Source organism: Scyliorhinus torazame, chromosome 22, assembly GCF_047496885.1.
Source record: "Scyliorhinus torazame isolate Kashiwa2021f chromosome 22, sScyTor2.1, whole genome shotgun sequence".
In the NCBI taxonomy this organism is placed as follows: Eukaryota; Metazoa; Chordata; class Chondrichthyes; order Carcharhiniformes; family Scyliorhinidae; genus Scyliorhinus; species Scyliorhinus torazame.
This window is the reverse complement of record NC_092728.1, coordinates 108,996,579-109,007,629: the sequence shown is the minus strand read 5'-3', so window position 1 is coordinate 109,007,629 and position 11,051 is coordinate 108,996,579. Positions and strand designations below refer to the sequence as shown.

Sequence of the window (11,051 nt, the reverse complement as noted above, 5' to 3'; positions counted from 1 at the left end):
TGGGAGCAGGCTCACGTGCAGCTCAACAGGAACCAGGGGAGGGCTCTCACCTGGGGAGGGTCTGGCCTGCGGAGGGTCAGGCATAGGGAGGGTCTGGCCTAAGGCCCGCTCTGGCCTGGGAGGGCTCTCACCTGGGGAGGGTTCTAATCTGGGAAATGCTCTCAGACCTGGGGAGGGCTCGGTCTTGGGGAGGGCCCTGTCCTGGGGTGGGCTCTGTCATGGGAAGGGGTCTGTCCTGGGGAAGGCTCTGTCCTTGGGACGGCTCTGTCCTGGGGAAGGCTCAATCCTGGGGAGGATCCAGCCTGGGGAGGGCTCTGGCCTGGGGTGGGTTCCGGCCTGATGAGGGTCTGGCCTGGGGAGGATCTGGCCTGGTTCTCTGCTGCTAATCTTGGACACGTCATGTTTCAAAATCTAAATTTGACAATCACATCATGTATTTAGGTTTCCTCCTCTGCTGTTGATCAAGAGTTCAAAAATCCAATGGGGGGGGCGGGGGGGGGGGGGAAACAAGGGTGGCACAGTGGTTTGCACTGCTGCCTCACAGCGCCAGGGACCCGGGGTCAATTCCAGCCTTGCGTGACTGTCTGGGTGGAGTTTGCATTTTCTCCCAGTGTCCATGTGGGTTTCCTCCGGGTAATCCACTTTCCTCCCAGATAGTCCAACAATGTGCAGGTTTGATGGGTTGGCCATGATCAATATGGGGGGAGGGGTTTGCAGGGATAAGGCAGGGAGTGCACCTAGGTAGGGTGCTCTTTCAGCGGGTCGGTGCTGACTCGATGGGCCAAATGACCTCCTTCTACACTGTAGAGATTCTATGATTCTATGGTACAGTCCTATGCCCAACCATCTTCAGCTGTTCCAACCATGACCTTCCTAAGGAGCCATGATGTGGAGATGTCGGCCCTGGTCTGGGGTGGGCACAGTAAGAGGTCTCACAACACCAGGTTCAAGCCCAACATTATTTGAAATCACAAGCTATCGGAGCAGCCTGTTGAACTTGAACCTGGTGTTGTGAGACTTCTTATTGTTCCTAAGGAGTGGGATATTCGCTGATGACTGCATGATGTTCAGCACCGTTCACAAGCCCTTGTGTACTACAGCAGTGTGTGTCCAAATGCAGCAAGACCCAAGCATCTTTCTGCTCTTCCTCATGTACTTGATTTGTTTGGCCCTTGTTCCGCACTGTAACCAATCATTGTTTGTTGAAGTACTATTTGTCGATGTACTCTGGCGATTATTCTTTTGCCTATGTACGTACTGTGTCCGTTCCCTTGGCCACAGAAAAATACATTTCAGTACATGTGACAATCAATCAAGGCTTGGGCTGACCAGTGGCAAGTAGCGTTCGTGCTTTTGCTGCTTCCTCCAATCACAGAATGCCCACAGTGCAGAAGGAGACCCTTCGGCCCATTAGGTCTGCACCTACCCCCTGCGAGAGCCCGCTGCCGAGGCTCACTCCGTAACCCTATCCCTGTAACCCCAGCTAACCCGCACAGCAGGTCTCCACTTTGTTCTGTATTTGATGCTCTGATAACAAAGGGCCTCAAACATTTTCTTCTCATTTAAACGTTTTAATTTCCACATGTTTCAATCAGTCTGACAGCACAGGAAGCGGCCAATCGGCCCAAGCCCTTCCTGCTAGCCCAGAGGCCGGGCGGAAGTGACGCCGCGGGCCCGGAAGTGCGGGCCGGGCGGGAAAGTTGCCGTTGCCATGGGCGCCGCGCTGCGGCCTAGTTAACAGCCATGAGCCTGGGCCTCGCGTTCTGCCGCTGGGGGAGAGCCGCGGCTGCCCTGCCCCGCCTCCTGGAGGCGGCCCGGAGCCGAGGGCTGGCCGCCGGCCGCAGATTGCTGGCTCCAGGCGGCGGCTCCCTGCTCACGGCCCCGGGGGTGAGGACCGCGACCCGCCTGCCGCAGGCCGCCGACACCCACTACCGGCTGGTGTACACCTGCAAGGTGAGGCCCCGGCTCCCTCCCGCTTCAGTGATCCGCGCAGTCACTCACACAGCAACCATTAACATTAAATCAGAGCCTGATAGTACTGAGGGAGTGCCGCACTGTCAGAGGGTCAGTGCTGAGGGAGTGCCGCACTGTCAGAGGGTCAGTACTGAGGGAGTGCCGCACTGTCAGAGGGTCAGTGCTGAGGGAGTGCTGCACTGTCAGAGGGTCAGTACTGAGGGAGTGCCGCACTGTCAGAGGGTCAGTACTGAGGGAGTGCCGCACTGTCAGAGGGTCAGTGCTGAGGGAGTGCTGCACTGTCAGAGGGTCAGTACTGAGGGAGCGCCGCACTGTCAGAGGGTCAGTGCTGAGGGAGTGCTGCACTGTCAGAGGGTCAGTACTGAGGGAGTGCCGCACTGTCAGAGGGTCAGTACTGAGGGAGTGCCGCACTGTCAGAGGGTCAGTACTGAGGGAGTGCCGCACTGTCAGAGGGTCAGTACTGAGGGAGTGCCGCACTGTCAGAGAGTCAGTACTGAGGGAGTGCTGCACTGTCAGAGGGTCAGTACTGAGGGAGTGCCGCACTGTCACAGGGTCAGTATTGAGGGAGTGCCGCACTGTCAGAGGGTCGGTACTGAGGGAGTGCTGCACTGTCAGAGGGTCAGTACTGAGGGAGCGCCGCACTGTCAGAGGGTCAGTGCTGAGGGAGTGCTGCACTGTCAGAGGGTCAGTACTGAGGGAGTGCTGCACTGTCAGAGGGTCAGTACTGAGGGAGTGCCGCACTGTCAGAGGGTCAGTACTGAGGGAGTGCCGCACTGTCAGAGGGTCAGTACTGAGGGAGTGCCGCACTGTCAGAGGGTCAGTACTGAGGGAGTGCCGCACTGTCAGAGGGTCAGTACTGAGGGAGTGCCGCACTGTCAGAGGGTCAGTGCTGAGGGAGTGCTGCACTGTCAGAGGGTCAGTGCTGAGGGAGTGCTGCACTGTCAGAGGGTCAGTACTGAGGGAGTGCCGCACTGTCAGAGGGTCAGTACTGAGGGAGTGCCGCACTGTCAGAGGGTCAGTACTGAGGGAGTGCCGCACTGTCAGAGGGTCAGTACTGAGGGAGTGCCGCACTGTCAGAGGGTCAGTACTGAGGGAGTGCCGCACTGTCAGAGGGTCAGTATTGAGGGAGTGCTGCACTGTCAGAGGGTCAGTATTGAGGGAGTGCTGCACTGTCAGAGGGTCAGTACTGAGGGAGTGCTGCACTGTCAGAGGGTCAGTACTGAGGAAGTGCCGCACTGTCAGAGGGTCAGTACTGAGGGAGTGCCACACTGTCAGAGGGTCAGTACTGAGGGAGTGCCGCACTGTCAGAGGGTCAGTACTGAGGGAGTGCCGCACTGTCAGAGGGTCAGTACTGAGGGAGTGCCGCACTGTCAGAGGGTCAGTATTGAGGGAGTGCTGCACTGTCAGAGGGTCAGTACTGAGGGAGTGCTGCACTGTCAGAGGGTCAGTACTGAGGAAGTGCCGCACTGTCAGAGGGTCAGTACTGAGGGAGTGCCACACTGTCAGAGGATCAGTACTGAGGGAGTGCTGCAGTGTCAGAGGGTCAGTACTGAGGGAGTGCCGCATTGATAGAGGGTCAGTACTGAGGGAGTGCTGCACTGTCAGAGGGTCAGTACTGAGGGAGTGCAGCATTGTCGAAGAACAAACCCATGGTCATTGTTGTGACTGTCAGAGGCAGGAGAGCTGTTTGTAGCTTCTTGTCTGTGCTGACTGGGTAGACTTGGTGCCAAACACCAGAATAAAAATAGAAAATATGCAGAAAGGCTGACGTGGAGCAGGCAGGAGGACAATGCAAGCTGACACATAGCCATTCCATTACTGTACAAACAAACATTTGGCCTTTTTTTCAGGTGTGCCAAGCAAGATCTGCGAAGAAAATCTCAAAACTTGCCTATCATAATGGAGTGGTCATTGTAAAGTGTCCTGGGTGTAGCAATCATCATATCATAGCAGACAATTTAGGATGGTTTTCAGACCTTGATGGAAAAAAGTAAGCACCGTTTAACGCTCTGTGTTTGGATTTGGGTTTATTGTCCTGTGTACCGAGGTACCATGAAAAGTATTGTTCTGCGTACAGCCCAGACAGATTGTTCCATACATGAAATGACAATACATACATACAATACACACACTTTGTAACTACATATACACAGACATCAGGTGAAGCATACAGGAGTGTCGTACTACTCAGTAGAGACGATGTGTGGAGAGATCAGTTCAGTCTATAAGAGGGTCATTCAGGAGTCTGGTAACAGAGTTAGCAGCTGTTTTTGAATCTGTTAATGCGTGTTCTCAGACTTTTGTATCTCCTGCCCGATGGAAGAGAGAATAACCCGGGTGGGAGGGGTCTTTGATTATGCTGCCCACTTTCCCAAAGCAGCGGGACGTGTAGACAAGAGTCAGTGGATGGGAGGCGGATTTGTGTGATGCGCTGTGCTGTGTTCACGACTCTGTAGATTCTTACGGTGCTGGGCCGAGCAGTTGCCATACCAGGCTGTGACGCAGCCAGATAGGATGCTTTCTATAGTGCATCTGTAAAAATTGTTAAGAATCAAGGTGGGCATGCCAAATTTCCTTAGTTTCCTGAGGAAGTACAGGCCCTGTTGTGCTTCCTTGGTCGTACACGACGTGGGTGGACCAGGGCAGATTGTTGGTGATGTGTACACATCGGAATTTGAAGCTGTCAACCATCTCCACCTGGGCCCCATTGATCCAGATAGGGGTGTGTGCAGTACTTTGCTTCCTGAAGTCGATGACCAGCTCTTTAATTTTGCTGACATTGGGGGAGAGATTATTGTCGTTACACCACTCCACTAGGTTCTCCATCTCCCTCCTGTACTCTGACTCATTGTTGTTTGAGATTTGACCCACTACGGTGGTGGATTCAGCAAATTTGTTGATGGGAGTTGGAGCTGGATTTTGCCACTCAATCGTGTGTGTATTGGGAGTATAGTACACAGCCTTGCGAGCCCAGGTATTGAGGACTATCGTGGAGGAGGTGGTGTTGTTTATCCTTACTGATTGTGGTTTATGGGTCAGGAAGTCGAGGATCCAATTGCAGAGGGAGGAGCCAAGTCCTAGGTTTTGGAGTTTTGATATGAGCTTGGCTGGGATTATGGTGTAGAAGGCAGAGCTGAGGTCAATGAATAGGAGTCTGACGTAGGAGTCCCTGTTCTCGAGATGCTCCAGGGTTGAGTGTAGGGCCAGGGAGATAGCATCTGCTGTGGACCGGTTGTGGCGGTATGCAAATTGCAGTGGATCGAGGCATTCTGGGGGTATGGAGTTGGTGTGTTTCATGACCAACCTCTCGAAACACTTCATAATGATCGATGTCAAGGCCACTGGACGGTAGTCGTTCAGGCACTTTGCCTGGTTCTTCTTTAGAACCGGGATGATCCGATTGGCTCAATTCTATTTAACTGACTATGACCTCAGATTTTTCCTGGGACTCTCAGCCTGCTGAATGAAATTACCCACTTTGGACAACGCCCCACCAATGCCCAATTCAGCATTCTGTAACCCCTCCAGGCTGTAGAACTCTCCCTTTCTCTGTAATGTTATCCTGCCTATACAACCCTATCATATAACCTCCTCAAGCCCTGACAGCCCTCCCTTTCTCTGTAACTTCCTCCAGCCCCACATCCCTCCAAGATCTCTGGATCTCTTTGACAAGGCTGACTACTTTCTTTGTTGATTCAAGATCATTTCAGCTATACAGTAAAGATGTGCCAGGCACTCACTGGTTTTAGAACAATAAAACCGTTCTTTACTTCAGCAGAGAGAGAGTTCCTTCTTCGTTCAAGGTCTAATCACTCCTGACCAGCTTTCTCAGAAGCATCCCACAGGAACCAATTATTGTCTGTTATCAGCCAGAACACTGTCCCTGGCCAACGCACAGGTGGCCAGCCAGTCGATCGAACCAAATTCCTCCAAAGTTAGTTCTTAAGATTCCCTCGGCGCCGACGAGTCTGTATTCTCCTCTCCGAATCAAATCCTGGAACACACTGTCCTGACTAGCCGGCTGCCTCGGCCGAAGTCCGTTGTCTAAAGGTGCATTCTGATTTTGAGTCCACGGACCAAAAATAATAAAATAAAACAAAAGAAATGGGAAGGAAGGAAAATCAAAAGGAAGGACTCTAACAGAATCCTGGGAAAAATTACTGCAAGCAAGCCAGAGATATGTTCTGAGGCAGTCCAAATGACTAAAACATAGTGATGACCAGGAGCTTGTACTGTTCCCCCAGTCCTTGTGACTTGATGTGATATGCCAGGGGGAAAGCTCACATCTGCATTTAGTTAGGAACTGGAAGCTGGATTGATAACCAGAGGACACTATACATGACCATTTGCACAAGAAACAAGGGGAAGTGTGAGTATTTTGTACATGGAAAGTTGTGACATAGAATGAGCTGCCTGAAAGAGCGGTGGAAGCAGAGTCCAAAGAAACTTTTAAAAGGGAATTGGATAAATATTGAAGGGGAAAAATTAGGACCATGAAAAAATGAACTGGGAAGAATGGGACTAACTGAATATTCTTTCAAAATGCTGGAACAATCATTGTGTGCTGAATGGCCTATTTCTGTGGTCTTTCAATCTCTGAACTACTGTTCAACTATTCCATAATAAATTCCCATGTCTACATTCATTGTGTAAACTACCTGTGTAAACATGTCACACTGTGATTACGCCCTCCTGCCAGTGGTGGCACTGCAGAGCCTCATTTTGTGTCTCCCAGTTCCCCAGTCTGTATTGCAGGGAATCACCCCAACTTCACAAAAACTCTGCCTCCTAAATTGCTGTCAGTTTTACCACTTAATTGATACATTTTATTAAAAGTAAGCACAGAAAATATCACTTAAAAATGGAGTCTGAATTCTGCCTGCATACCTTAGCCCAATTAACCCTCAGTCTCCAACCCCGCTTCCCCGAAGGCGACACTTGCTCTCGGGCTCCATCTGTGCATAAAATCTGTTCAAGTTTATAAAATATGTTTCTAAGCTTAAAGCTATCCTTCTCATTGGTGTCATCAGGAACATTGAAGAAATATTGGCTGCAAGAGGTGAGAAGGTTCAACGTGTGATTGGTGAAGACTCGCTGGAAATTACCACAGAGGGAATTGTACATGACAAACCTGGAGCGTTATCTGAGGAGAACAATTCTAAAGATGTCCTAGGCTCCAAAGATCAACCTAAATCCTAATCCTGCCTCTAACATGGAAGATCTAAGTAATGAGAACATTTATGGTGACTATGGAGTAGCCAGAACATTTTCCTTCAGTTTAGATGGTAACAGGGAGGTTCCACCAAAGGGATAAAAACCATATAAATAATTGAAAGAACTGGAGTTGATTCCTATCACACACAGCCCACGGGTATTTCTTTCATTGAAAGACACCTGTTAATGGGCAGCACAGTGGTTAGCACTGCTGCCTCACGGCGCCGAGGATCTGGGTTCGATCTTGGCTCCGGGTCACTGCCCGTGTGGAGTTTGCACATTCTCCCCGTGTCTGCGTGGGTTCCACCCCCATAACCCAAAAAGATGTGCAGGGTAGGTGGATTGACCATGCTAAATTGCCCCTTAATTGGGAAAAAAATGAATTAGGTACTCTAAATTTAAAAAATAAATACAGACACCAGTTCGCAAAGCCAATTGAGGGCAAGATATTGGGGAGTCAATCTACCTGTGAACCAGTTCTAGAAATTACTCAACAAGGTGAAGGAATTGAACCAGAATAGAACAGAGGGGAATTCATTTTATCCAACGGTGCAACTGTTTTTAAAAGAAGGAATTCCAAAGCTTGTCTCCTAATGCCGCAGATTTACACAGTGAGCACACAGGCACTATCAGATGCTGTGTTATATCACAAACCGGGAAAGCCTTAAAACAAAGCACTACTGTTATATCGTGCTGACTCAGATAAGCTGTGAGTCTTTGATGCTGACTGAGTCATGCTGTACTCAACATCAACAACCTGCATTTATGTAGCCCCTTTAAAACCTTAAAGCATCCTTTGGTGCTTCATGGAAAGGTTATCGACCCTAAGCCATGAGATATTAGGACAGGTGACCAAAAGCCTGATCAAAGGGGTTGGTTTTAAAGAGTGCCTTAAGGGAAGAAAGAGAGGTGGAGAGATTTAGGGAAGGAATTCTGGAGCTTAGGGTCTTGACAGCTAAAAGCACCAATGGTGGAATTATTAAAATCAGCAACGCGCACAAGGGTTGAATTGGAGGAGGGGCAGATAACACAAGGATAGTGAAGGCCACTTCTGAAAACTCTCTGTGATTACCGTGTAGAGTTAGGATAAAACAGCACAAAATACAAATTTGTGTTGTCATTTACTTGATCTCTGATAAGATGGGAATTAAATGCTCTACAACCAACATTGGAATTAGGCTGTTGAATTAATATTTTCTTAATATGATTCTAATTATTAAATATGGATCCGGCATGAAAGCCCAAGTCTCTGATATGTTTCCTACATCAGCTGTGTACACCTTCATATCGTGCTTGTCCAGTGATCTAAGCATAACGGAATACGTTGAGGTGCCGCTATTTACATTTCCAGCCTTATCTCCTCATCTCCCCTCAGTTATTTTGCCATTCACCGTGAATCCGTATCCTCTGGTTTCTGACCCTCCTACCATGGCCAACAGATTCTCTTTATTTCCTTTATCAAAATTCTGCATGATTTTGTACACCTCTATTTTTCCCTTAACCTTCTCTGCTGTAAGGAGAACAACTCCAGCTTCTCCAGTCCCTCCACATTAATCAAAGTCCCTCAACCCTGGAACATCCTAGTAAATCTCCTCCGCCCGCCTCTCCAAGGCCTTGACATCCTTCCTAAAGTCTGCGGTGCGCGGAATTGTATACAGTCCTCCAGCTGATGCTAATTAGTTTATATTTATAAAGCCCAGGGTCGCGTAAGGGTTTTTTAACAGGCTTCGCAACTTATTCCGTCACCGCCAAAGATTTCTGTACGTGCATCCCAGATCCCTACGTTTCTGCGCTCCTTTAAATTTAGATTGTTTAATTCATGTTGCTTCTTCCTATAATGTGCATCACTTCACACTTCTCTTAAGTTTCATCTGCCACATTTTCACCCACTTCATCAGTCTGCCTATGTCCTCCTAAAGCGGGTTTTGAAAAATTCATTTACGGGAAGTGGGCGTCGCTGGTCAGGCCAGCATTTGTTGCCCATCCCTAATTGCCCTTCAGAAGGTGGTGACCAGCTGCCTTCTTGAACCGCTGCCGTCCCGGAGGCGTATGTACACCCACAGTGCTGTTAGGGAGGGGGTTCCAGGTTTAACGTTCCCCTCACTGTTTTCTCTATTTAGGATTTTCATGTCATTTGCAAACTTTGAAATGATAACTCAAACACCCAAGTCCAGGTATTGATCTGTATCAAGGACAGTGGTCCTAACCAACCATTGATCAAAATCCTGGAACTCCCTCTCTTAACAGCACAGTGGGTGTACCTACACCACAAGGACTGCAGCGGTTCCAGAAGGCAGCTCACCCCCACCTTCTGAATGGCAGCCAGGGATGGCCAGTAAATGCTGGTCTAACCAGCGATGCTCACATCTCGTAAACTAATTTTTTTTAAACTACAATATCCAACTCCACTCCCCGAAAGGGTCTCCATGCGGCCCCACATCCGGGTCAGGGTTTTTGATGTTTGGTGGGGAAGTCCCTCCTCAACAGGGAAGCTCATATTGTTCCGAGGTCACAGAGTACCTGATAGTCCACATCCCGTGACTCTCCTGACGGTTACAACACTCCCCCCCCCCCCCCCCCATCCCCAAGTCCAGAACGGCATCTGCGGTGACGGGTTGTCGGGCAGGACCTCTGGTCCTCTTTGCTCTGGGTTGGCGCTCAGGCGTTGTCTGGGAGGATCCCAGCGGCATGTCGCGCGCGGGGGGATCATTGTTTCCAAGCTGAGCGCCGCCTCTGGTCCTCAGCTGCAGCAGGTGGTTATGCAATCGGAGGTGGAACCTGAGTCCCCCGCCTCTAACATCTCAGCATCCTGGGGTTCTTGGACCCGTGGTGGCAACACCAGTGCCAACGGTGCCGGTTCATCCAAACAAGGGTCAGCCAATGCCTGAGCCCGGCTGCGGAGGTGAACTACGTGCCAATTTCATTCTCAACCCTGCGCCTGTATGATACCTGCCCCGTTTCCTTAATTATGACACTTGGAACCCACAAGACTCCGTCGCCAAAACTTTGGAGATGCACCTCGTCCCCGGGCGAAAAGCGCCGAAAATTCTGACCGTTCCTGCCCGCTTCCGACCTTCCCGCAAATGTCACCAACACGAGGCTCGGGCGTGTGCTTCAGCACAGCCCCAAGAGCAGCTCTGATGGAGCCACCCCCGTGGTGGCATGCGGCCTGTAACAGAAGAGGAAACGAGCCAGACGTGACTCAACGGAACCCGTAGTCTGTTTCCCCATCCCCCGCTCGAATGTCTGGACCACCTGCTCGGCAAACCTGTTTGATGCTGGGTGGTGCAGACGCGGCGAATCCGGTTTGGCCGTGAAAGGATCCCAAATCCTGCGCTGGTGAACACCGTCCCATTGTCCGAGTCGAGGGCCTCCATTATGTGTTGAGTGTAAAAGGTCTGGTGGGGCCTTTCGATTGTTGCCTTGGAGATCTCGAAAGCATTTGGGTGAACGTCCATCCATTAAGAGTCGGCGTCGACCAGGATCAGGAACATTGATCCCTGGAAAGGGCCGGAAATATCGACGTGAAACGCAGACCAAGGTCATCCTGGCCATTCCCGAGGGTGGAGAGGTGCTAACGGCTGATGCCTCCTGGTGCTCCTGGCACAGCCCACACTGCTGGGCGAGTTTCTCCATTTTGGTGCCTGGCCATCATTCGCAGCTGCGGGCCAGCATTTTCATTTTAGACACCCTGGGGTGGCCGTAATGGAGATCCTCCAAAATGGGGCCGTGACCCTTAGTCGGGGCCACGACACACCTCCCCACAGAAGGATACTGTCTTCTATACGGAGTTCCGCGATCTTTTCGTCTTGAAGGTTTTCAGGTCCACGGGCGAAGCGCGGTGTTGGTACAAGATGATATGT

The 11,051-nt window shown here is 50.6% G+C and overlaps 1 protein-coding gene across 1 annotated transcript; it reads left to right on the top strand.

Moving 5' to 3' along the window:
- Window positions 1-1,674: 1,674 nt before the first annotated feature.
- Window positions 1,675-8,427, top strand: dnlz (DNL-type zinc finger). Its single transcript, XM_072488928.1, has 3 exons — window positions 1,675-1,953; window positions 3,825-3,964; window positions 7,005-8,427. The coding sequence occupies exons 1-3, from the start codon at window positions 1,744-1,746 to the stop codon at window positions 7,171-7,173; spliced, it is 519 nt and encodes a 172-aa protein (XP_072345029.1). The 5' UTR covers window positions 1,675-1,743; the 3' UTR covers window positions 7,174-8,427.
- The last annotated feature ends 2,624 nt before the right edge of the window (window positions 8,428-11,051 follow it).

What these genes read in the sequence shown, in the direction of transcription:
- dnlz (XM_072488928.1), top strand. Translation starts at nt 1,744, where the DNA reads ATGAGCCTGGGCCTCGCGTTCTGCCGCTGGGGGAGAGCCGCGGCTGCC. An exon ending in GGCTGGTGTACACCTGCAAG is followed by an intron (nt 1,954 to 3,824) that starts GTGAGGCCCCGG and finishes CCTTTTTTTCAG; the next exon opens with GTGTGCCAAGCAAGATCTGC. An exon ending in TCAGACCTTGATGGAAAAAA is followed by an intron (nt 3,965 to 7,004) that starts GTAAGCACCGTT and finishes TGGTGTCATCAG; the next exon opens with GAACATTGAAGAAATATTGG.